Here is a 27,347-nt window from a genome sequence, read left to right as displayed (position 1 = left end):
ATGTCAACTGAAGTAGAAACCACCACCAGCACCACACCTGACGTGGCACCGGCTACAAAGCCCCCTTCAAAGAAGGAAAAGAAAAAAGGTATACCACTATTTTATAGAGAAATATAATAGTGTGATAATAACAGGTTTTCCATGTTTGAGGACCTTTTCACAAGTGGTTGTGTCTCGAATGCTTGTACAAACTTTGTAGATACTGATGTAACCCAGGAGCACACACTTCAGGAGTTCTACCGAAGGGTTGAGCACCAAGATAAGAGGACTTTGATAATCCCAATAGTGAGGAGGCTCAGGTAGAACCAGATTATATATAAATATATATATATATATATACACACACAATAGGGTGCTTCAGAATAATGGGTCTAGGTTTTTCCGTCACACTTTTCTAAAGCCCAAAGAGATCACACAGAAGACGGCCATTGCTCCAGCTAGCTGCCGCTTGGCTGACAGTAGCGGGTCTCTACATATACCAATCTTTGTCCCACAAATTTTGGCCAGAAATATGCTGATTTGTTTGCAGAATTTTTTGGGAAATAGCGTATAACTTCAAGTTTAAATAGAGCACCAGGTATTCTTACCCCAGTACATTTGGTTTATATGATACTATAAGATATTAATATATCTCTTAGAAGATTATCAGCATGCAAGAGCAGGGCGTACAATAACAATCTACCTGTTGTAATAGAGCTACAGAATGTGCTGGTGCTCTGTAAATAAATAGTATTAACTTGCATAGGAACGATGATGTCACTCTCTTACATGACCTCAGTATGTTTGGTGTGTATGATGTTATATAACCATGTTCCATAGTCGTTATTCTTGTTTAAATAAAACTTCCTTTAAGATACCAATCAATAGGTTGCCATCGATAAAGTCTTGGCGGGGTCCTATTAACTTGTTTAATCCTCTATCCATGCCCGGAACACATATGAGTACCGTGATTTTTAGTCATTTACAGTGTTGCAAAGAATAAAAGGCGATAGATTGGGAAAATGAGGAGAGATGATGCTATTATTTGCATACACAAGGGCTATAGAGAAACAGGGGACAGCATGTTGGTAGATATCATCTGCTTAGCAATAGGACACAAAAATATTTGGTTTAGATTAAAATATCCATAAAACATTACAAATGTTTTTGCAGCAAAAAGCATTAGAGAAACTTCATATTCAATACACATTATAAAAGTGGCAGAAGAAAATAATCTTGGAATGAAGAGTTTTTTATCCATATATATTTTTTTTAAATTAACCATGAGACCTTAATGAGTTCAGAGTAAAGATAAATAGTAGAATGGACTTTCCATTTTCATCTTTGTTCTGGAAATGTTTTCCTTTTTTTACTGAAATTATCTGCAAATCAGGTTTCTGATAGACTGTTAAAATTCATGTGGAAGCGGTTAAATACCTTTTTTTCATGTCCTTTGCCAATCGTTACTTTTATACCATTTTTAGTATAAGCGTAAATTGTTGGCGCTATATAAATAAAAGATAATAATAATAGTATGGTGCCAAAACGTGAAAAATCCATTTCCATTATTCACCAAACAGGACTTTCTGTTTGTTTGTACAAAGATTCGCAGGCTCTTATTTAATACCATTATCTTGAGGATCTTGCAATTTTTTGCATTTCTTGCGTTTGGCGGGATATTTTGCCTGGCTAAACTCAGTAATGCTGAGTCTGCACTAAAGCCATTTTTGATACAACTTAGTCTATTGAGCCCATGAAGCAACTTCAGAAGTTAATTGGACTCAAAACCACAGTCCATCTAGTCTGTTCATATTTACAGATTTAAATAAGATATATATGTTTAACCGAAATGAAACCACTAGAATGTGGAACTTTATGTTAAAGTTTGCACCATTTGTGCCCACGACAAACAGGATAAGAACCAACCTCCTAGACTCCTAGGTCCACTATCCACTCATATTGTTGATCTTCCGTCTACCTGGGGAAACTACAATTATGGGGAAACAGCTTATTGATCCAAGGAGAAAACTGACTGCCATTTTGGGGTCAAGAAGGATTTTTTCCCCTGGTTAGTGCAAAATTGGAAAGAGCGAAACTGGGGGTTTTTTGCCTTCTTTTGGATCAACAGCAACAAATTAACAGATATAGGAAAGGCTGAACTTGATGGACACATGTCTTTTTTCAGCCTATGTTACTATGTAACTTACTACACAGGCTCATTTTATTATCCTCCCAGGCCTCCCCTCTGCTCCTCGGCTAGCCAAAATGTTCATGAAGGAAACTTGTTAGTATTCATTGGGTACAATAGCATATCTTTTCAGAGAGACATTCTCAATTTGTCTCTTGTTTCTGTAGGACTCTCTGTAGACATCCAGGGGTTGAACTACATTTTCCTCCATTTACCCTTCCCACCTGATGGTCTCTCGAACAGTACCTCTGGACTTAATAAACATGACCTGCTACCTTTGGCCGCACAAAATGTCCTATGTTCTTTGTTACTTTTGCAGATCTTCAAAGACTTTTTTTGTTAAAAACTGACCTTTACTATATATATATATATATATATATATATATATATATATATGTATGTATAGAAATTGCAGATTTCATATAAAAGAATAGATTTATTGGTTGTGGATATTGTCCCGTTTATATTACATATCTGATTCACTGGGGCAGTGAAGCTGTTAATGAAATGAGAGTGTTTACAATAACCAGAAACATCTGGTTTGCATGTAAAGCATTGAATTATCTACCCACGGTGGCCACTGAAATGTGATAGCACGTGTTTTTTATTCTAAAGATTTACAGTCTCTGTTTTGGTTTTCGAGGTTATTTGCCACTCTTCACATAGTTTGAATATTCTGTTACCGTTGCTTGTGTAATTGCCGACTTACGTCATGGCATAATCTTACAGTGTCCATCGCCGTTGCAGAAGCTGAAATACAAATTTAAAAAAAAATATTTTGAAAATGATTCAATGTAGCCATGCTTGATCATCGCTGATTATATATGAAATTATATGGATATTTGTGTAAAATCACAGTCTTATATTTAGACTAGTGGTCATAGCTAATCATGGAGGATTCATTTTACATCTCTTAGCTCCAGCAACAAGACAGTTCTGGCATTAACCGATAACAAATTAAGGAAAGCTCCACAATTCATTCCCCGGTACTTTAGTGAGATGAAAAGCAGTGGTGCAGAAGGTCTGAAGCTAACTACTTTTGGTCAGAAGTCCTCTTAGTACAAATCAGTCCATTGGTGACCCCCATGGCCAGAGGTAGATCAAATCTGATTATTTCTCTTGGTTAAAGATATACTTTAATGACATATGGCGAGTACTGTTACTCTTGTGTTTACTCAATAAGAAGAACATTTTGAAAATCAAAATTATTCTTATGTATAACTAGAAATTAGCATAAAAATATTTCCCATCAACCACATACCTAATGCATTGATATGTTGCTTTCATTTGTTTTATCACAAGTTTTACATGCTACTAAAACAAATGCATACAATGGGCAGAGCAGTATATCCCCAATAAGTACTGTTGATTATGATATTCCTAAATGTTTTAGCTCATGTGTTTCACTACTTCACAATGAGCTCTACATGATATAGTTAGTTACATTGAGCTATCTCAATGGTAAATGGATATCGGTAAATGCATCATTTGAAATTTTCAGGTCACTGACCTTATCTTCAAATCGTTCTAAGATAATATATTTTATTTATGCTCCTGTCCCGGGAATAGGAATTGGAACCTAGAACAGGACCACTGATAACGAAAGTTGCTAGGGTGTGATGTACCTGTGACCTAGATGTCTGAAGACCCAGCACTTCAAAAGCATTGTTACAATATTAAAATTCTTTAATGATTACTATAATCCTAAATACAATCTCTGCAGTAACCCAAGGGTTCGTTGCTGAAATAGTAATTATTGATGGAAAAGGTTTTCAAGTCAGCTATGAAAACTAGTTTAAGACCAAGAAGCCGGGCTTTATGCGTAACCTGATGAATGTGACTTTATTTAGCTCATCTGCCCATTTCCACCAAACATAACTTACTGTGTTACAACTAAAAATATTGTTAAAAAATGTATGAATAAATAATGGCATTTAGGTGTAAAGAATTAGATTTACACATAGGTATATTTCTTCATATAGATTCCCTATAGTTTTTTTAGGTTGCAATTCTTGCTTAATTAATGACTACTGTTCCATGATCTCACAGGTCCAGAAAAAACAGATGAATTTCTTCTGGCCAGATTCAAAGGAGACGGAGTACGATACAAGGCCAAATTAATTGGCATTGATGATGTCCCCGAAGCCAGAGGAGACAAAATGAGCCAAGACTCCATGATGAAGCTAAAGGTACATTGACTAATGAGTGATGTTTATTTGTTCCTGCTGCGGGGAAAGAAGCCATTCGCTCAAATTTCTTGAGAAAACGATTTTCTCTGAGCTTTTTCGGATGTTTCTTGGTCGGTGCATTCACTGAAAAAAAATATCTTAATCAAATTATGTAGACTATGTGTTTTAACGTACTGCCAAAACGCATGCATGGTTATGTTCATATTTGAAATGCGTTTAGTCTTATTTATTTAATCAATTTTGCAATTTAACATCATGATCTTCACAAGATGTAGTTTTTAAAAAGGGAAGCACAACCTAAAAAGCATTCAGATTCCGGGGTGCTGCTGAAATGACCAACATGTACACGCAACAAATCAACGCAACCCAGTAAATACTATTTAAGACCTATCTGAGCCATAACTATTGTCATACGATATGGCCATATACTGCTTAGCCGGCCACTCTGTTAAAGTACCCAGAATTCGGAGAGTCCTATCTAGTTTTACACGGCTATATTGCTGAATCAGTGGGACTGCCCTGCATTTTAACCCACTGAGACTCTCATGCATTTTAAAGCCTTCTCTTTTTAGGTTTAACCAACAAGACAGTTCTATCGATATTATTATTATTATTATATTATTTACAGTACTTTTGTAGGACCATTGTGCTTCCATAATATGATATATAAGAAAAACAATCAAGGTAATTCCACTTCAGCTATAAGTTGAATCAATTTCCATTTTTCCACTGGTTGTGAACATAAATCATTTAGGTATCCCACAGATATGATCACACTTTGAATTGACTGTGAGACTTTATTCTTATCTCAAGATTTCAGATCACAAACTAAGTGGCAGCATAGTACGTCCAGTTGCCCAGAGTGCTGTGTGATGCCGACCATAGACATATAGAAATTAATTTAGTTATTTTCAAGGATTACTCTACCCTATTCTTATGTGGAATATATATTGGAGTCCATGAGATTTTTGTTTCATTTAAGTGCTCCCCGATGCATCTACTAAAAGTAGGGAGTTGCAGTACTGAGCATGTGCAAGACTTATGTACATACTAACAATTCCTGGTTTCTGTAGAGGTAACCAGGTGAGAAGTTAGACAGAAGTCATTGCGGTAAAATACATGCAAAATAGACTCCAGCATGCCTTCAAAAAAAAAAGTTTGGGGGGCAAGACTGTTCCTTTAATCAAGGTGTTTGGACAAAGAGTTACCAATATCACAGTTCAACTCATTGCCAGCCATGAAACTGATGATACCAACAACTTCCAATCTACGGCATTTTTCTGGTATGCCATGATTTGTTATGTTTTTATTAAAAAATAAGTCCTAGAGCCACTTTAAACCCCCTGCATTCTATATAAGATCCTGTAGCAGGGTGTCTAAAATACATAGAATAAAAAAATAATAATAATAAAATAACAAATAGCGCTCAATGGTATTTTAGCCACCATGGAACCCACTATATTTTGTAATGATTATCTTGTTTTTAGGGCATGGCAGTAGCAGCTCGTTCTCAGGGACAGCACAAGCAGAGAATCTGGGTCAACATTTCACTTGCCGGTATAAAAATTATTGATGAAAAAACTGGAGTAAGTATCCTTGATATGTGATATTATATTGTACATTATCAATGTTTATCACGGTATTGTATACACATCTACTTTTACTGAAATAATATGGCATTGTGTGTAGTCTTAACAGCTTCTTTTTGTTCAGCTTGTCATGCTTGGTTGGCAGTTGACATTAATGACAGTATTTCTGTGCATGCTCTAGAAATGTTATACGCTTTATGTGAGATATTACTTCCCACTCTTCCTTCGGTCTTCCAATCTTCTTGTAGATTTCATGTGGAGTTCCAATAAAGAAAAGTCTGCTTTTTTGGGTCCAGACATTTGCTCTTAACAATTTATCACGTTTTATGATCCGCATCATGTTAACCAAAGGCACAGATTCAGAGAGACCTTTTAAGAGGTGTCATAACGAGGTTAATATACCCTATCTCCTTGTTGGAAAATACAATTAAATTATATTACTGCTCAAGGTCGTAGGATTTGTTTTAAGAATCATTTCATTAGAAATTAGTCTCTCCATGAACAAATATATTTTGAAACTATTAATATTTCATAGCGTTTTTTTCCTCTCATTAATCATTCGAAGGCAGAGAAAACACAATTTATTAGTCATTCTGCTCAAGAACATCAATAACACTGAAGATCTGAATGTATTTTGAAGTGTTTCAGTAGAGAATGCTACAAGGATTAATGGGAAATACAGATGGAATTATGATTTTTGTTATGAGCAGGGATGGACACATCCTTAGGGACATGTAACTATGTTGGGTTCGAGATTTGTAAATCTGGTTTCTGTTTTATATTGATCACTAGGGATGAATCCTCTCCTTGGATGTAAAATTTACGTATATTTGTCCAGCTGTCTATACATTGTATAGAAAGAAGCTGAAGGGCTGTAGGGGCTGCAGCTGCTAACAGGACCCTCGCTGGTCCTGTTATGTGCATGGTCCTTCTGCACCATGTGTGACTACTCTGCCCGAGGGCCTGCGGACAGCACATATATTTCTACATCTGCATGGATCTCTCTTGAGCTGCTACCTGTTGCTTAACACCTTAGTCCATATTAAAATGCTGACCAGGAGAACAATTAGATTAGAATGAGCCAGTGCAGAACACGGAGCTACAATTAGATTCCAGGTTCCATGGAGATAATATGTTATGTACTGGATGGGGGGGGGGGCAGTTTTGTTAAGGGTAAGGTCCAGGAGCAATGGGATAAGAAAATTGGGCTCATGGTGGTGTTTAGAATGGATTTGAAAGTTAGTAAGGAGACAATATTGCAGTAATGGAGTTGCAGTAATATTATTAGTACTGACACGCCTGGGTGGTTTACTCATAGAAATAAACTTAGCGTTTCACATTTTTTACCCTTTTTTGTCAGCGCTTCGTGCTAATTCATCTTAGGGTCTTGACGTAGGAGGTATGTGTGTGTGAATGTGTGACATGCCATCCTGGACACACGGGATCATACAGCTGCTGCAGCTGTCCAGCAAAGTTCCAGTGTTTTTACACTTTCTAGATCTATGGATTAACTACATCCATACAACATCCTACAGCCAAAAGTGTTCACATGTACACATACTAATGATAACCCAGTAACAGTATTTATTCTATGAACCATTACAGACACCTTACATGGGTTATCATAGCCTAGAACACTTTCTACAAATTTGAATTAACAAAAAATATTTAACAATATATTTCCACATACTGTACTTACTCTATTTACTAAAGTGGGAGAATGTTTCCGCTTCCTAATATCACTATCAATTGTGAAGGTCCATTCTCAGTGAGCTTCTCCTGCAAGAATGGTTGAGCTGGACCTACATACTAGAGCATTGAAACATTTTATTGATGTAACTATGCATTATGCAGGGCCAGCTGGACCGGTCTTGCTGATGACCTTAATAATTCATTGTTTTATTATGGAGTTCAAAAGTGAACTCTCCTGCAAACTCCATCGATCATCTTTAGTAGGCAAGTATAGATGCCATGTAGTTGGGGCTAACTCTGTATGGGGGGGACTATCAAGTGGAACACCAACTCAAACCACGTAGTAACTGGATTGCGGGTTATAGTCTGTCCAAGGTTGCTCAAGCTAAAAATGTGGAGCACCCACTGCTACTGTGAAATGAAATAATAATAAAAAGCTGGCACTCCTTAAAGAGTGAAGCAATATATTATTAAAATCATCTATTAATTCCTTTTTTAGGGATTGTAGTCCTATAATAAAAATATATAGTGTCACATTTTAAACAAAAAATAATAGCAATAAACATACCAGCCGCTAGAACAGAGAACCTGCTTAACGCGTTTCGCACCAAAGGTGCTTTATCCGCGGGGCTATCATCAGACAGTTTTGAGTATGGGGTAAATGGGTGAGAAGTGGGCATGGATAAATGCCACTACCACTGCCCGGAGAAAGAGGAAAGTTACCTGGAGACTCTGGGAAGCAGAGCAACACTAGAAGACTCCAGGTCAAACCCAGAGTTTCCACATATACTCATGAGTTTCTCCTGCAAGAAGGGCTGATCTTGCCCTGCATAATACCTAGGGTATTTAAGGAACATCCTAGGCACTCTACTAACTCCACTGAATATTATGGCTTAACCTGTACTTCTTGTTGGTGGAGCCCACCACGCTTGGCTCTTTGCGATGCATAGTTTAACTACAATGTTTTACGTCTCTGTAACACCAGCATTCTCATTGTTTAATGAATAAAAAATGAGCGTTTCCATTTGAATTGTATACAATTGTAGGTAATAGAACATGAACATCCGGTAAACAAAATTTCATTTATTGCTCGGGATGTGACCGATAACCGAGCCTTTGGATATGTGTGTGGAGCAGAGGGACAGCACCAATTCTTTGCCATAAAAACAGCACAGCAGGTAGGCTTTTCATTCCAAAGGTATTTTTTTGTATGCTTTTTTTTACAGGAAACCAGAAAAAGTGAAATTGTTAACAAATGGCTGAAGAGAATAATTTCCACTTATGGTTCAATTATACTTGTCTTGACAAATGAAATTATGTTTGTTTAAGTAGGCTTCCAAAATGCTTGAGCAAATAAATGCAATTATTTTTCAAGCAAAGTAGAATTGCCTCAGAATTGATGGAAATTATTTGAAAAAGAAACATTAGTTCATCCTGGATTTTATTAATTTGTATGAAAATTTCATTTAACCCTTTATAAACAGTAGGCGAAGAAACCAGGCAACTAAACCTTCCTCTTCTAGCAAGGTAATAGCCTTTATATTCTGTGCCCAGTTGTTAAAGAAGCATAATATTGTAGGTTCTCCTGCGGCTTATCCTCTAACTTACTGACCTTTCTGGGGTTCTTAGGGCCACAGGCAAAGGAACGTCATGGACTTCCAGTAGGAAAATCACTGAGCTTGCATTAACGCTTTGGGCTTGAATGCAAGCTCAGTAGCGCACAAGTTAAGCAAGACACATAGCACACCATGGACTGTCTGGCTTGTATGTCTTCTTCAGGATGCGCGCGTGCAACCAGTAATGGAAGAGGGTTAGCATGGATCCTGCATACGCTTCCAGCCTCGCTGCTGCTCATGTTCATCTCTTCCTACCAAGCCAGGCTTTACACTTGAGCCCACATATAATCACCCAGCATAATATGTGGACACTCAGATGCCTGGCCCACTGAACGTTCATCTTCTGAAATATTCTAAGTACTGGGGCAAAAAAATTGCCCATCTCCAGAGAAACTCTACAGGTTTAGTGTCTGCTTCCGTACACATAACTAGCGTCCTGACTTATACGTCATACACCCTAACTCCCTCTAGATTGTAAGTTCCTTTGAGAAGGGCCCTCCTCACCTGTTGTCTCTGTACGTCATATTTTTATGTTACATACTATTTGCTATCTCCTGTCCACCCGTTGTACAGCGCTACGGAATTTGGTGGTGCTATATAAAACAATAAATAATAATAATAAGTCTGACTGTTTGAGACATCACAAGACACATAGTGCTCAGGAAATAACATTCTGATGGTTTCATTTCTCTGTGTCGCTTGGCACTGAACTATTTGTAAACTTTTTGCCCTAATTCTAATTCAACAATCATTTCAATAATTCATAAGAATTAAGGAGCTTAACATTGACTGAATTCTTATTTTATCCACCCAAGGCAGAACCTTTAGTTGTGGATCTTAAGGATCTCTTCCAAGTCATCTTTAATGTAAAGAAAAAGGAGGATGAAGACAAGAAAAAGGTACATTACCTTAAAAAAATTTGCATTGTTTTAAATTCTTATTATATATATATATATATCTTAACCATTAGCATAACTCCATAAACATTAAATGGTAGTTAGTTACAAGTGTGATAACCAAAATAAAATCTAATTGTCTTTTATAATAATAAAAAATAATTTTTTTATAGTATAATTTCCTTTCTGATAGTATGAAAAAATATTTTTTTTTGCAGAACGTGAGATATTCTGAAATAAATGCACTGTTTTTTAGAGCCCGTAGGCAGCAATATGCGTTCTTCACTTCATGCTGTTTCTTATGTAGTGACATACAAGGGCATCAAAAATTAACTAAAACGAAGAATACGTTCAATGAGTACAAAAATACATTTATCATTGAATGGACATATATGTCCTCAAATTTATTTTTCATTTGGGGTTTTATCTACTGAAACCGAAAGCATCACAGGCTAAGAAAAAAGCTATTTTATTGGTAATGTCAGATGTTATCCCTGTTGGACGACTACCCGGGCCTCCTTTTCAATTACAGAAAGTATTTCATCTCTTAGCTGGTGGTTTTTAATATGTGGGGCGTGCTTTTGGTTTTGATTGAAACGTTAACCCATTTATGAGACATTATTATGTTTTTTTTATAGAGTGATGAATGTAGTGAGCCAATAGAGGTAAGACTTGTCGGTATTATTATCATCCCTTCTAAACCATCACAAAAATGTGCTCATAAACTAAATAAGGGGGATGTGATAGATGCATTTAAATACATGGGGGATTTCTAAGCACTCAATACGCTTTTGATGTTTTTAAATGTTTTTTTAAGAAATAAACAGGTAGCCTAGATAAGACAAATGATTCTTATCAGATTCTTTATTTAAAGGACCATGTCACCTGATCACAACAGACTTGTTATATGTTATATATATACTATATGTAATAACATATGTATATGTATATATGTATTCCTATGTGGAACTCCTATAGGTGATGTGTTCATATAAAAAAGATTTTGGCTTGAAATATTGATGTCCTTGTAATATTGCCTACAACAGTGTGTCTCTGTTCTACAGAATGGTGGCGATGCTCTGCTCAGCATTAATGAGGATGTTGACAAGTTAAAACTGGTAAGAAAAATGTAAATATTTTAAATGCATAACACGATTTAGTCTTTCAGCTTTATCAAAAAAGGAAAGTATTATTTACCATAAAGGTTCTCCAAAACACTTTAGAACTCATCTAAAGTTTAACATGGTATGACCTGTTCATGTCCAAGTCATTCCTAGTACATTGGAAAGTAGACTGGTGGAGTTAAGCCTGTTCTTGTTGACTCCTGAGGTCTACCTTTCTCCTGCGGGTGGATGTATAACCTATAATCTCCTATACATTCTTTCCTCTTTTATCTACCCATTTCAGTTCACGTCTGCCTGCTCCCCGTGTGCTTTTATTTTCTTCCCCCGCGTCATTGTTATTATCCTCCCAATCATAGGTTCTCACTCATCAGCCAAATAACATCTACTTGCTCAGAAGATGATGGGTCATCTCTACAATTACACATAATTAAAATGTCCTGTATTCTGGAATTGTATGCACCTTTGGAGGATTTCCTAACATTTTTGACAGGAGCAAAAAGCAAAAACACAGCATGTCGACATTCCAGTAACATGTATAATAAAAATAAAACAGCTGGCAGAGAATACATATGTTAATAAATCAACAATGACTAGACATAGCCACATAAACAATGAAGTACTACAGGACATATTTATCAAGGAAAGAGTTGCCCATATCAGATCAGATTTGTTCGCGTTTGCCTTGATAAATATAGCCTTAAATCTCAAAAATTGGTACTTGGCCTTTATTGGGAATGGCTCTATGTTTCTTTTCTTACGAACGGGGTGCATTTATTTTTCTATAACACCCACATCCCTCTTTCTTGACTTAATTCAAATCTCTCCTTCCCTTGTCAGACCAAAAACAAAGATTGTTAAGGGCTGGAGTTAAGTGTCGGTAAGTCTTTTAGCATTATAGTGCAACAGTGACATAAACAGAAGGAAAAGGTTTATAAAATCTTTGATAATTGTTACAAACATTTACACAACACCATAAATATTTGATCATAGGAATAGTAAAATATTAGCTATTCTAATATAAAAGAAACTTAAATATTAGTTAAGTTGAAATTCCCTGATCTTAGAATATATATTTATAATTTGTTAATTAGATGATTAGAGTTTCAGCTCAGCTAACTTTGAGGACCAGTGTTGAGAAGCACTGATTGTGAAGCATTAATATTTGTCTACGAATGTTAATTTAATATTTGCAATAATTTCCTTATTACTTGTAGTCCTGGTAGGTTCCAACTCATTAAATTAATTTGAAGACCACTTTAATAATTGTTTAATAATATTTGTTAATTCTTTTTTGATTTACAAACATACATTCCCCACCAGATTTCCATTATAAATGTCCACATGCCTTGTAATCTGGTCTAGTTCTACCCCTATTCACAGCTAGTCCCACCTCTCAGTGGTGGATTCTCACCTAGGTCAGTTTGGGACTAGGGTGGCAGTTCCAGGAGGGGAGAACCCTCTTTGCCGCATAACCAGATGCCTGATTGCCCTATTGGAGCTCTAGTTATCCTTGGGCTGCTTGGAGGAGATCAGGGATCTCCCTTGTTATCGACCTGAAATACACTATGGAGCACGGTGTCTAACCAGAACAGCCTCCATAGTGACCTTCCTCCGCCCCGCGCATGCATCGCGCCGGGATACGAAGTCCTATCCCTATGCCCAGCATGATAGACGGTGGTAAGTGTTAGGGGCGCTGGGGTCAGGCCTAGGGCAGGACTTTTAGGTAGCACACCCATACAAGTTCTCAGGTATGCAGATTACCAGGCCCTACTTAGATGTACATGCGCCACAGACACGCTATTCTGTGAATTAAATATAAACGTAGAGGAGCCATTAATTCTGTATACATGTAACCAAATTGCGCTCCTTGAAAATCATACAAAAACATCAAAGAGAAAAGTTTGATCTTAATTTTTTTTTTATGTCACTGTTACACTAAGTATCGTTGTGTATCACAGGTCTGACATTTAAAATCTCATTTCCATTGTTATTTCGATTATTATTAATGTTTTAGGATGGAGCTAAAATGATATTTCTCCTCCATGTTTTTTCCTTTCCAATTACATATCTCATGCAGCATATATGTCGATGTCTCGGTTGGACGTCTCAAATGCCAGTCTTCAAAGGCCAATAACAAGGAATTTGTAATTAACTATGGGTGGATAAACATAGGATTCTGTTCATAGATTGTCCTGTTTCATCAGTAAAAGATCCATATGTTTGGAGACTGTATTTTGAGAACCCGAGTTTTAATAGATAGTCATGCATATAGATCTATTTTAGCAGTTTTGTTGTTCCCATCTTTTTATTTATTTCATTTAATTACAGCATGCATACCTTGTCTTATATTTATGGTTTCTGTTCCTAGAGAGCTTATACTATACGTGAAAATGTCATTTTTGACACTACAAATTTTTGGGGAGCTGGTATAAAAATATTTGGGGCAGCTCCCTATAAGGCATATCACTGAAATAAGTAGACTTCAAGCTCTGCTGATTTTTCTCATTTATTCAAAAATTGTAATGGAGTGAAAATTACAGTAATAATTATGGCATATGTACCGGTGGAGGAGATTCCCTTCTCTGATGTCAAGAATTACTTTAATGTCTTGCCATACCATTGCATAAGCTTGATGTATAAAAAGAGTAAGAAATGTCATATTCAAATTTTAATTTATATAGAATTTACAATGTCACCAATGCCAAAAGCTGTCTCACATGGTATAAGATAAAAGATTGGTGCAGATTTATTTAGATAATTCCTGTAAGGTATAACCAGATGGAAAGTAAGTACTGGTCAGGCCCACACTGGTCATCTGGCACACCAGTGGCTGCATGGCCGGCCCAAGACATTATGCTGCCTGGGGCGAAGTTTAAAATGCCGCCCCCCCCCCCCGTTATCTACCCTTCCTCTCCTTCCCTCCCTATTATCTACCCCCCTTGTATTTACATTTCAGCAGTCCTGCGGCGAGTCTCCCTGCTCGGTCTCGGTGCCGGCTTGAAATGCTGAGCGCCGAAAATGAAGTTATCTTCCGGCGCTCAGTATTACAAGCCGGCACCGAGACCGAGCTAGAGGGCTCGCAGAGGAGAGAGAGGGGAATCGAGCGGGTACTGACAACTTGGTAAGCGAAAACCACTCGGCGCCCCTCTCTCACCTCCGATTAAAAGAAAAAAAGTGCCGCCTGGAGCAATTGCCCCACTCTGCTCCATGGTAGGGCCGGCCCTGAGTGGCTGACAGCATTACATACTTACCCCATCTGCCCCTTCAGCCATGCAGTGTGTGTCCAGCGGCTGTATATCGCTGGCTGAATGCTCCGTGATCATAAAAAGCGCCTATCCAGCCGTTCATCCCACTTAGTTCATCAGACGGCCTCTGGCCTTAAAGTGCCAGTCATTGCCAGTCTGCCCTTTGTAGTGGAAGCGCTGACAACAAATAATATACAACTAATGATTTATATTTGTACCTATGATTTTGCATTAAGTCTAGTTAAATTATTGGTTCCGGAGCCAGCAAATGTTATTAAGTCTTTAAACATGCTCAGGGCCATTAGAATACACGCTTGTGTAGCAACTGGTCATATGTTCTTCCAATAAGAGGCTCACTGCCATTGGTGACATTTCTAATCCTTTTACCGTTTCTCCCACTCGGAGAATTGACAATTAGATTATCCAGGCCACCACTTTACTTCTTAAATAGACAGAAAGGGACAGGTTTTAAATACAATTCAAATTATACCTATCTTCAACCTTGTATAGGGTGAGGCACAAAAAATATAATATTACCCCACAACAACATGATATAGGGGCCAAAGAACCACAGCTTGACTCAACATAATACTGTTCACCACGCTCTTTTAATTGGTCTTCAAGGTTCTTGCTATAGAAAGTACACATTAAAATATACTGCAATTTTTTTGTAAATTGGGTGCAATCTATACATTCCAACAGCTTTGGAAATACATTAAAATCAAATTCAGTAGTGTTACTTGTAAACTTTTGAAAGGAAACCAAAAATTGATCTTAAGATGCCATTAATGCTTACTCTAGATTCTCATTTTCCTAATTCCGTCGGTGGCGCAGTAGGTAACAGATTATTTTTTTCCAAAGGGTGTTGACCAGATGAATTTGTTTGGTGATATGTCCACACCTCCCGACCTCAACAGTCCAACAGTAAGTACAGATTGCTTCACTGTTAACGACTTGCTAGTAGTAGCAGAACCCTATGCGTTGTACGTATGGCTTTATATGAGGTACATTCTATTCATTGCTCTGGTGGGTTGCAAACATCCACATCAGCCTACTTCATTTGATATTGATTTAAAAAAAAAAAAAGTAATTTTAATGAAAACACATATGTTTTTTATGATAATACCTTCCTGGACATGTACCCCATATGAAGTGGAGATGTTACCCTGCCTTGAAGGTTCTAAGTTGGTTTTGATCAACATATGTCATGAGAAACTACATGTTAAAAATATCCAGGTGTGTATTACGAGCATCCGTGTTACAGCATACCTGTTCACTATTATTGAATTATTACACATACATTTATTTTGTTCTTATGTGCATGTGACGCCCTCTTGTGGCATAAAGTGTACTCACTGCTTTCTAGAACCTACAGACTTTTTTTTTGGACGTCTGAATGCTAGAGTGAGTCCTCTCATCATATAAACTCTTTTAATCCACAAACCTGGATTTTTATTGCTTTATTTCTTTTTTATTTTCTATAATACATCATTTCAACTCCTCATAATTCTATATTATTTGGGCAACTACTCTTCTAAACTGATGCTTCTATTTACTTGGGTCAGTTTGTTAAGTGGGTCTTATGTGCTAAATACTAGAATTTAAAACCTTATCTCTTCTATGAAGGAACCAATTTATCTTTTATTTAACCTCACTATATGTCATTTTACACACACACAGGGGAGGGCTGGCAGCCTAAGGCCTGGGGGGCAAGTGAAGTGGCTCCATCCCCTCGCACTCACCTTTCACCCCTCACGCTGCTCCCATTGCTATGCGGCCATCAGACTGCTGGAAAACTTATCTAAACGGCTGCTGGGTGCTGATGCCACCGGCCGGAGCTACTTTAATCCTTTTTTTCATTTATTTAATATGCCGGATCGGCTTGCCATATTAAAAATAAATAAATAAAGTATTAAAGTAGCGCCGGCCGGCAGCATCAGCACCCAGCGGCCGTTTAGATTCGATTTCCAACCATCTGATGGCCGCATAGTGATGGGAGCAGCGTGAGGGGTGAAAGGTGAGTGCGAGCGGGCAGAGCTTTCACCCCTCACGCTGCTCCCATCACTTGGCGGCCATCGCATACGGCCGCTGGGTGCTGATGCCGCCGGCCGGCGCTGCTTTAATACTATTTTTTTTTTCATTTAATAGCCGATCCGGCTTGCCATATTACATTTTAAAAAAAAGTATTAAAAGTAGCGCCGGCCGGCGGCATCAGCACCCAGCGGCCGTTTAGATTAGATTTCAGGCGGCCTGGGGGGCCCAGCCCGCCCCTGCACACACACACACACATATATATATATATATTGTGACAGTGTAAACCCCAGGGAGATGGTTAGTGTGGCATTTGGGTAAAGGTGCTATCCAGATCGTAAATATGGGTCCCTGGGGTGGAGCAATTGGAGAGCAGGGTGGGCCAATGCTCCGTTTCCCCATTTTGTGGAAATTCCATGCCGGGTTTTCCAGGAGGCAAGAAGTCCGCAGGATCCGGTCCGGGATTCCTATGGGGCCGCGTTAGGCACAAGTGCTGCGCATTAAAAACCCCTGGAGCCTGATACTCAGAGAGACTGTTGGGGAAGAGGAAGTTCCCTGCGCTCCCAGGGCAAGGAGAGGCCCTGAACAAGAAGACCATCCCTGAGCCAAGTGAGGCAATACCTGCCTGGACATTTTGTGTGCTGTCTGGGGGAGGTTTTCCAGTTGAGGTAGTGGGTGATTAGGCTGGTCAGTCTGGACCAGCATAGTTCAGTTAGAGAGGGCTCCAATTGGGAGCTAGGTTTTCGTTTTATGATTTGATTTTTGGGGTTTAAGCGGTTAAAATAAAGCGCTGTTTTGTTCAAAGCTGCTGTTCCTGACTCTGATTGCCCTAGAGGACTGTGCTTAGGACCCCTAAAAGTGACATGTATGGCCCTCATGCGATAGGGTTTGTCACAATATATATATATATATATATATATATATATATACACACTCACTGGCCACTTTATTAGGTACACCTGTTGCTTGTTAACACAAATAGCTAATCATAGCAGCAACTCAATGCATTTAGGCCTGTAGACAACTTGCTGAAGTTCAAACCGAGCATCAGAATGCTGAAGAAAGGGGATTTAAGTGACTTTGAACGTGGCATGGTTGTTGGTGCCAGACGGGCTGGTCTGAGTATTTCAGAAACTGCTGATCTACAGGGATTTTCACCCACAACCATCTCTCGGGTTTACAGAGAATGGTCTAAAAAAGAGAAAATATCCAGTGAGCGGCAGTTCTGTGGATGAAAATGCCAGATGACAGAAAGGCAACAGTAACTCAAATAACCACTCGTTCCAACCAAGTAATGCATAATACCATCTCTGAACGCACAACACGTCGAACCTTGAAGCAGATGGGCTATAGCAGCAGAAGACCCCACCGGGTGCCACTCCTGTTAGCTAAGAGCAGGAAACTGAGACGACAATTCTCACAGGCTCGCCAAAATTGGCCAATGGAAGGCTGGAAGAACCTTGCCTGCTCTGATGAGTCTCGATTCCAGCTGCGAAATTCAGATGGCAGGGTCAGACTTTGGTGTAAACAACATGAAAGTGTGGATTCATCCTGCCTTGTATCAAAGGTTCAGACTGGTGGTGGTGTAATGGTGTGGGGGACATTTTCTTGGCACACTTTGGGCCCCTTAGTAACAATTGAGTGTTGTTTAAATGCAACGGCCTACCTAAGTATTGTTGCTGACCATGTCCATCCCTTTATGACCACAGTGTACCCATCTTTTGATGGCTGCTTCCAGCAGGATAATGCACCATGTCGCAAAGCTCACATCATCTCACACTGGTTTCTTGAACATGACATTTAATTTACTGAACTCCAATGGCCTCCACAGTCAACAGATCTCAATCAATAGAGCACCTTTGGGATGTAATGGAGTGGGACATTGGTCCATATGGATCAAAATTTCTGAGGAATGTTTCCAGCACCTTGTAGAAAGTATGCCACAAAGAAGGAAGGTAGTTCTGCCAACCCGGCACTAGCAAGGTGTGCCCAATAAAGCGACCAGTGAGTGTGTATGTATATATATATATATACCGTATTTTTCGCTCTATAAGACGCACCTGCTGATAAGACGCACCTAGATTTTAGAGGAGAAAAAAAAGGAAAAAATATTTTGAGCTAAAAAATGGGCTAAAATATTTATTACAATAACTGAATAAGCTATGAACACAGTAAGACACACACAGTAAGACACACACAGACACAGTAAGACACACACAGACACAGTAAGACACACACAGACACACACAGTAAGACACACACACACACAGTAAGACACACACACAAACACAGTAAGACACACACAGTAAGACCTCCCTCCCTAACCCCCCTTCTCAGTATCTCCCCTCTAACTCCCTAACCCCCCCTTCTCAGGATCTCCCCTCTAACTCCCTAACCCCCCCTTCTCAGGATCTCCCCCCCCGCCCCGGTCACTTACCTTAAACTCCTGTGTTGGAAGCGTGAGGCGTTTGTCTCGGGTGCCGGCGCTTCACTGCTGAGCGCCGGCGTCTGACGTCATATGCCGGCGCCCAGCGTAAAGCGCCGGCACCCGAGACAAACGCTTCCAACACAGGAGTTGAAGCGCTGAGGCAGGCGGCAGTGGCGGCGGCCGCCGCCAGCAAAGGATTCCTGTATATCTGTCAGGCAGGGGGGCCCGAGAGTTGCCGAGCGGTTGTCTTCAGCAACCGCTCGGCACCCCTTGGGCCCCCCTGACTGGCAGAAATCCAGGACTCCTCTGCTGGCGGCCGCCGCCGCCGCCGCCTGCCTCAGTTGCGACCCCGGATTTATCGGCGTATAAAACGCAGGTAGGGTTTAAGCTCCGGATTTTAGTTAAAAAAGTGCGTGTTATACGCCGATAAATACGGTATATCGTTGCCCCCTCCCTGCCTGCATCTTCGCTCCATAAGACGCGGCTGATTTTTCATCCTACTTTGGGAGGAAAAAAACTGCGTCTTATGGAGCGAAAAATACGGTAATTATATTTGTCTTACTAGACAGTGGGTGACGAGGTTACTGGACATACCAGGATAACTAATATTCAAAAATGTCTTTAGAATAACCTGTATAATATTGCATATATTCATTCAATTATACTTTGATAAACTTATTATTTTTTTAGTGGCCAATGATCTTTTAGGTATTGATAATTTACAGTGAGTCGCGTCATTTAAGGGAAACTAGTAATTGTGTAATATATAGTTGTGTTCCGTAATAGCACCCAAGGTTATATTGCTCAAAATTACTCAAATCTCTGTTAACAAACAGTACAAAGGACATTTTTGTTGCAATATTTAACTTTCCTGTTTGGAAACAGTATTACTGGATTTAGCTGTAGAATTAGGTTTTAAACCAAGAGCTCAATACTGAAACCTTAAGGGTTTTTATAGACTATCCAATGGTTCGAATATAGCGACATAATTATGATCATTTTCATAACCACCACTTTTTTGAAAAATAAAAGCATGCTTCATTTTTGTATCTGTTATGTTAAAAAGATACATAAATATGACTGAGTCCCAGTTGAAATAATGTTCTTATTACCGTATTCTGATTTCCTCAGGCTGAATACTGAAGATTTATTTTATTTATTGCGCTATCTTTGCCGTCTGGATTTATGGCTAATTCATTTTACATTTTAGCATGTAGCCTGCTGTCAGAGTCTGTTTTTTGAATGGTAAATTGGAACGTACTTAGGAAAATTGCTCTGTATCATGATTATGTTGATCTCTGCACATCTACTCTTGTTAACAATTTGTTTAATTTCTCTTTACGCAAACAGGAAAATAATGATATCCTGTTAGTGGATCTTAACACTGAAATCGACACCAATCAGAACTGTGTTAAAGGAAATCCCTTCTTATCGAATGGCGTCATCAATGCTTGTTCTTCTCTTCCTCATCCAAAAGCACAGTCACCTTTCTCGCCTGAAAATCAGTTTTCTGCCACTCTCAGCTTTTTTCCTTTGCCTAATCCAGATCCCTTCAGTGATGATCCTTTCACCGCTCCAGATCAAAAAGCCTGCTCTTCTGCTCTTAATTGTTCAAACTCTGTAAATCATAGGAGTGAAAATGTAACTATAGTGAATGGTTCGGGAAACAATAATGCTCTAACAAGTGATATTGAATTTGGACAGCAGTTTGACCAAATCTCTAACCATTCTGCTAAATCAGAAGGAAGCTCAGACCAGTGGCCTTTTAAAGCAAACCAGTCAATTCATAACACAAGGACTCAGAATGGTGTTCTAGAACAAAGACAGAATGGTTCCTTGATCGGTCCCAGGGCAAATCCCTTTGCTGAATGCACACCCAAAGGAGTGGATTTGCAAAATGGAATGCAAGGGAACTCAGAAAGCAATCCCAGTCCCAAGGCAGATACCACCAGTCCCCACTCAAGTGATCCTATAGCTATTAGCCCTCCGCCGCAAAGTACCAAGCCTGGAAGAGGCAGGAGATGTGTGAAGGTGAATTTATTTCTTTTTTCTCCTTTTCTTCGCTTTACTGACCATAAACGACTCCCTAAAAGAGATATAAAATATAACACAATAATTAGTTTAATGGGGCATTACAGGAAGGTACAGCAACAATGGATGTAGTATAATAAGTAAATATTATTATCAGCATAGAATAGGTATGGGTATATTCGGAATGGAGGTCCATGTTTGCAACAGCTTACACTCTAAGTAAAATTAGATTGAAATGTTCCCCATTTTTATTTTACACACTTTTTATAGCATAATGCAGCTTTACAATGAACATGGGTGTCAGTTTATAAGCAAGTTATTGACTGATGCATTCCTTGCATGCTGCATGAGCTCAAGATGAGCTATAGTGATCATTACATTAGGAAGGGCCAGTCATGGTGTGTTACCTGGTGAGGAAGGATGAGTTTGCGGTGCATAATGCATAAATTAATTGGTAAAAATGGAATTTGAAGGTCTCGCTATGCCTTATGCAGAATTGTCACAAAAAAGAATTATGGGTCTGTCCATTTGTAATTCATAGTGGGGGAAGGGTCAAATGTGTAGGAATGGAGAAGAAAGGCTTATGGAGAGAAAGTCAATCTGAAGTGTGCCAAAACTGGCGTGCCAGGTAAGCCTAGAAGAAGTAGTAATGATAGAAAAGGAAAGATATAGATAAAAAGAGAATAATAAATGAAGGAATGATGGGAACCAAGGGAAGGAAACAAGAAGACGCTGCAGCGATTTTGTGGGAGAGAGACACTTTGGTTATAAAGCAAGTGGCTAATTAAATGAGCCTTAAAATTTACATCTTTTAGATGTAATATTCCATCTCACAGCAACTGACCTTTAGTTACTTAGCAGAAGACAATAGATAATATTGGGAAGGCATTCATTGCTTGGTACAATATAGTTTTCCTCATTAGATTTAATATCCATTCTCTTCATAAAACCATTCTATAATTTTGTCTAAAAGATCATATTTCTGCATTCTTTTACATCTTGCTCTCGTGATTTGATTTAAAAGACTTGCATGATACTGTTATATCGGTAATATGAACACAGCATGCGCAATGCAAAATTGTTAAACAAATCATTTTGTATCATTTACTAATGTATTTAAGTTTGCAATCTGATAAGTGCGTTTAAAGGTCTTTATTCCTTAAAAGATAAAACAAGACTCTTGTTGATTGGCTCAGGCAGCCTTTTTGCAAGGGAGAAGAAGAAGGAAACTTTAGGAAGAAATTCAGTACATAATGCTAGATCCTTCCACAGATCTGAGCTCCTATGAGCTGAAATGGTCCCTTACTTTTAAAGTATGTTTTGCCAAAACATTACTCCGATAAAAGTTATGACTTCCACAGTTGCCTTTAAATTCCCACACTGTATTAGCCCGGTCTCTTCTGGCAGGAGACATTGTTAACTACAACCCAATACTAGAATGGCAACAGCAAATTTCTTGAAAATGTGTTACTACAACCTGGAGCAAAAACATTTGTGTAAACATTTGGCTATAAAGGGTAAAAGTATAAGGTGGGATGAGAATTCCCTGATGATACCGTAGATAGGTCTACAGAGAAACACACATTTTGACTCGTAACCTTAGATTTTGCATTCCAAGATTTATCTGTATAGGTTAGACAGTGCTAATAGTCCAATATTTAACTTGCTCAGCCTGCATTCATGTCCTATTTGGGACATCTTTAAATTCAGTCAATTCAATTTACTCCATCAAACCATATATTTTTGCAAACTAATCATGAAGGAGAGTGGGGGATTAATCATCTGGCACTAAGTATGTAACTAGGGTTTTAGTATCTCTTGGAATTCTTGTGGTATTTAGAAACAGATGTTTGTACTAACACTGTACAAGGCTAATTGTCGCTGCTGTGATCATGTTACAAGGCAAAAATTAAACATTTTTTTTTTTTAAATGTAAAAAATAAACCAAACAAGAACATTTTTTCAAAAAACATGTTTTTCTTAAATGTCTTTAATACCATGTTCCTGTATTTAATCGAATGTACCTTGGATAACAAATCCAACTAACACTATTTTACCTTTGTATTTTATGCTTCCATACATGTTTATACATGGTAAGTATAACTAATGGTTAATAGTTTAAGTCCCATATATATATTTAACCCCATGTGGCTTTTTTATGGATGTATATTCAGCTCTGCCAATAAAATGCCTTAATACTTTAAAGTAAACCTATTACCTACAAACATGGACTTTATATTTGAATGAGAGGTTTATTTTGTTGTCCTTAATTTATTATTGTTTCAATAAATTTACGTATTGATAAAATATTATAATTATCGAAGAAGCGATCCCTTTTATCAGCATTTACATTTTGGCCGACTCGTTATAATTAAATATTTTTTTACATTTAGCCTTCATCTGATGACATATTTGGCTCTGACCTCTTTTCATCAAGCACTGTTACCAATTCTGAACCAGTTTCATCTGTAACATTATCAACCCAAACATCCTCAAAGATGGTAAACCCTTTGGATCTATTTAGTGTACCTACCCTACCTGCCGCACCTGTCATTGGGAATCTCAGTAAGTACTGCACATTGATTTAGATTTTGTGTTTTATGAGTTTATACTAGACTTTTTTTTTTAAGCGAAATTGGGTTTTGTTTAGTTAATTGATCTACAGGTTTATCATTGGACAAAGCACAACTCTAGCCAATTTATAATTTTGTAGCGTGGCCGCTAATGTTTTGCAGTGTGCATGATACCATAATTGAATAGCGCTGCTGCATCTCTAATTTTGAAATTCTGCTTTGCTGAAGATATTGTGATAATTACTACCAACATTCCAGATGTCCAAATGTCCAAATCGGGGTTTGGGGTCGTAACAAGTGGCGGGGAGGGGTTTGGCTGTGGGACAGTGCCAGAAAATCAGGACTGTCATCTGAAAACTGCGACTATTAGGTGGTGTGTAATAAATTCACTTTATTGAATGGGATACAACTTAACCATGGGGATCATAGAAAATGTGTGGAAATGTGCATTAATTGTCCTGGCTATATCATTGGTGGCATCTAAATCTAGGCATTATTAAGTTAGATAGAGAATATTAAATAAAATAATGCAAGTGATGCGTGATTTTATATGGTGGAATGCTTCAAAGAGTTAATTGTAATGTGATAGTTGCCATTTAAAAAGAAAGGAATACAACAAGGATTAAAATAATTCTTCATTTCCCATATATATATGTCGTGTTCTTCCAGCAAAGTGATTTACTGTGTTTAAAATATTTAAACATATAGTTAGGTTTTATTCATTGTAGATTCAGGAAACAAATTGCATGTTTTAATTAATCCTTGATTAACAGTCATCAATTAATATATTACAATTTATTATTTCATATTTGTAGGTACCCTACCAGTGCATTCATCTCAAACACAATGGAACCCTCATTTAGGTTTTAATCAAACAACAGTCACTCTTGCTAACCCAGCTGTTGGAGCGCAGACTGTTTTTAATCCTCCTAACGTTCTTGCACCTCCACCAGCCATGGGATCTTGGAATCAACCAACCAATTTTATAGCACCACCACCCGTGCAGAATACAGCCTTATGGAATCAGCCAGTATCACTACAGCCGCAGGGTTGGCCTCAACCTCAAAACAAAGGCAACCCTTTCCAGGTCAACACGTTTGCACCAACACCACCAACTTTATCTTCTGGATTCATGCCACCAGGTTCGGTTCTTGCAACTCCTCCTCAACCACCACCCAGACCAGCACCTCAGAAGGAGACACCTAAGAAAGAATGTGACGCTTTTACAGCTCTAGATCCACTCGGTGAAAAAGAAAAGAAAAATGTGAAGGAAATGTTTAAAGACTACCAATTGATAAAGCCCCCAGCTGTTCCTGCAAGGCGTGGAGGGCATCAGCAGAACAACGGCAACACATCTGGCGCATTTTCTGATTACTTTAATAGCAAAGTGGGAATTCCTCAAGAGAGTGCTGATCATGATGACTATGACATTAAGCAGATTTCTTCTAAAACTGATGGTAACTATTACAATAAAACATTTGCAATGTTACTTATTTACTAGTACTTTGCTGTGCAGCATATTTATTAATAGAAATTGGGACTAAAGTTTCTGCCAAGTTCCGCTCATTATTATAATTCCCATTGAAGTATTTGAAAATGGTTAAATTCACTGTGAATAATTGAGATTTGTCTGCTGAGTGGCAGAAACGTGTTGCTGCCTAGCTTAACATATAAAACCAGCGGCTAACCTATATTAGTGAAAACAATCCAGCTCACGTCTTGCTGTGTACCAGCAGAAACCCAAGGCACCAGACATGATGTCATGATGTCTCATTCTTTGCATAGAACCACATTTCTCAAACACTTTGTCAGTGGGTGAAAACCCTATGCCGTATACTAAACAAACACCTTTAGTGATGGAAGTAACTGATAAACATGTGCGTATGTATATTAAATGATTAAATTATTTTCACCTTGTTGTTAATAGAACCACCAAGACCTGCCCCAAGGATACAATCGCTACCAGTGTCCAAACATACAGAAAGCTTGTTTGATAACCCGTTTGGATCAGATTCTTTCAATATCTCCTCACAGACTTCTGTAAGTATATATATTTTTCTTTAGTAGCCATAGCTTTTTTAACTATTAAGTATTTCCGGAAATTCTCATGCTGGGAGCTTCCTGGGTGTAGTCCATGAAATTACAGGTGGTAGGACGGTACATGTTATTATATTATATTTTGAGCAAGGTGAACCAGTGAAGGTTAAAGCTAAACTTATACCATTCTGAGAGAGCGTGTGACATCACAAGCGTGACATCACATGCTTAATGTTTTCTATACCATGAATGATTTGGGCATTGCACAGGCATCTGCTGGGTTTTCGGAGTGTCCAGGAAAATTCAGCACCCGTGGTATGGGTTTAGAGTCTTTGTAATGATTAAGATGGTACAATTGTGACTGCCATATGCATGGATGCATTACTAGCTATAAATGTTATATTAAAAATGTGCTCCTATTTCCCATTTTTAGAAAATAAATCAGTTAACTACGTCTGATCCATTTGGTGATCCATTTGGAAATCCATTTGCGTAAAGAAAATATGTACTGTGTGTAAGTAATTGTTCAATTTATTTTTAACAGTTTGTGTATATTACAAGTATTTCCCTTGGCTTTTAAAAAAAATATTAGCCAAGTAAGGCTTATTTAGGCACCTCACATTTTTCATATAAGACATTTTAATTTTAAATATTGAATACAAATGTACTAAATATTATAACTTATCCAAACAGTTTTAATATATTTCTGTTGAATTAAATATGGGTCAGTTTTAAACAAAGAAAATAAAACAGATATTATGAGGCTCCATAACTCTGCAGAATGCTTTTTCCCTTATGAATCAGTATACTATAGGCCATCTCTGTACTACTTCTTATGAAAATACATACATGACCTCTACAAAAATATGATCTCTACATTGCTTGTAGAACAAAATACATAATTCTACATATTATCCCTTTAGTTTAAAGCTCCTATTATACTTTTATACATTGAATAACTGCGGGGGCGGATCATAGTGACCTTTACTCACCCATTAACCCTTACATCATCATGCCTTTATCACACTTTTAACCCTTTTGTGTCAAAATTCTGTTCCGGGCATTACCGACCCATAAGTGCATTTAATGATTAATAATTTATTTTTTGTTTGTATTCCAGCTATGGACAGAGTGACACTAATGCGGAAGAAGTAACTCCATGGCACCATGTTTCTTTTTTTTTGCCTTCTGTTCATCACGGTTAATGATATATTTGCACTGGTTCTACAAATTGTCAATGTAGCGTTTCCCGAATAATTGACGTTTAATTCTAACAAAAAAAACCACAGATCTCTCTAAAAAAGATGGTTTAATATATAATATTTTGTCTGCCCTCATTTGGTAATCAACACTCTTAGGTTTTACGAATAGGGACAACATATCCCACTGGAATCTGTGCATAGAAAATCGATACCAATTTTCTCCGAGTAATAGTGTGTTTCAAAATTATCCCTATGATCCTTGGGAACATAAACTATTGTTAAACTTTACTATGTGAAATATGTATGAAGAGTCATCAGCTGTATTCACAAATTCTTTCAAACTCTTTACTATGTGAAATATGTATGAAGAGTCATCAGCTGTATTCACAAATTCTTTCAAACTAGCTGTGAAAAAAAATATCTGGTTTTAGAGAACTTGTATGGATTTCTTGTTCATATTTGACCATACTTTGGAACTTGATAGATAATCTGGCCTAGAGAAGAAGGTGGGTTACCAAAAAAAAAAA

The 27,347-nt window shown here is 38.0% G+C and overlaps 1 protein-coding gene across 1 annotated transcript; it reads left to right on the top strand.

Annotated features, from left to right (window-relative positions):
* Positions 1-26,114, top strand: LOC149283786 (disabled homolog 2-like). Its single transcript, XM_089497302.1, has 13 exons — positions 1-88; positions 4,217-4,356; positions 5,844-5,942; positions 8,684-8,815; positions 10,069-10,152; positions 10,788-10,814; positions 11,214-11,267; positions 15,380-15,442; positions 20,328-21,008; positions 23,402-23,573; positions 24,397-25,038; positions 25,509-25,621; positions 26,052-26,114. The coding sequence occupies exons 1-13, from the start codon at positions 1-3 to the stop codon at positions 26,112-26,114; spliced, it is 2,358 nt and encodes a 785-aa protein (XP_089353428.1).
* The last annotated feature ends 1,233 nt before the right edge of the window (positions 26,115-27,347 follow it).

The sequence above is a fragment of the Sceloporus occidentalis genome, unplaced genomic scaffold (assembly GCF_023333645.1).
Source record: "Sceloporus occidentalis isolate IW3139 unplaced genomic scaffold, rSceOcc1.0.p SCAF_101, whole genome shotgun sequence".
Taxonomy (NCBI): Eukaryota; Metazoa; Chordata; class Lepidosauria; order Squamata; family Phrynosomatidae; genus Sceloporus; species Sceloporus occidentalis.
This window is presented reverse-complemented; position numbering and strand designations above follow the sequence as displayed.

Excerpts from the sequence above, each read along its gene's own strand:
- LOC149283786 (XM_089497302.1), top strand. The coding sequence starts at position 1 with ATGTCAACTGAAGTAGAAACCACCACCAGCACCACACCTGACGTGGCA. Across the intron at positions 11,268-15,379 it reads ATGTTGACAAGTTAAAACTG|GGTGTTGACCAGATGAATTT; the intron begins GTAAGAAAAATG and ends TTTTTTCCAAAG. Across the intron at positions 21,009-23,401 it reads GAGGCAGGAGATGTGTGAAG|CCTTCATCTGATGACATATT; the intron begins GTGAATTTATTT and ends TTTTACATTTAG.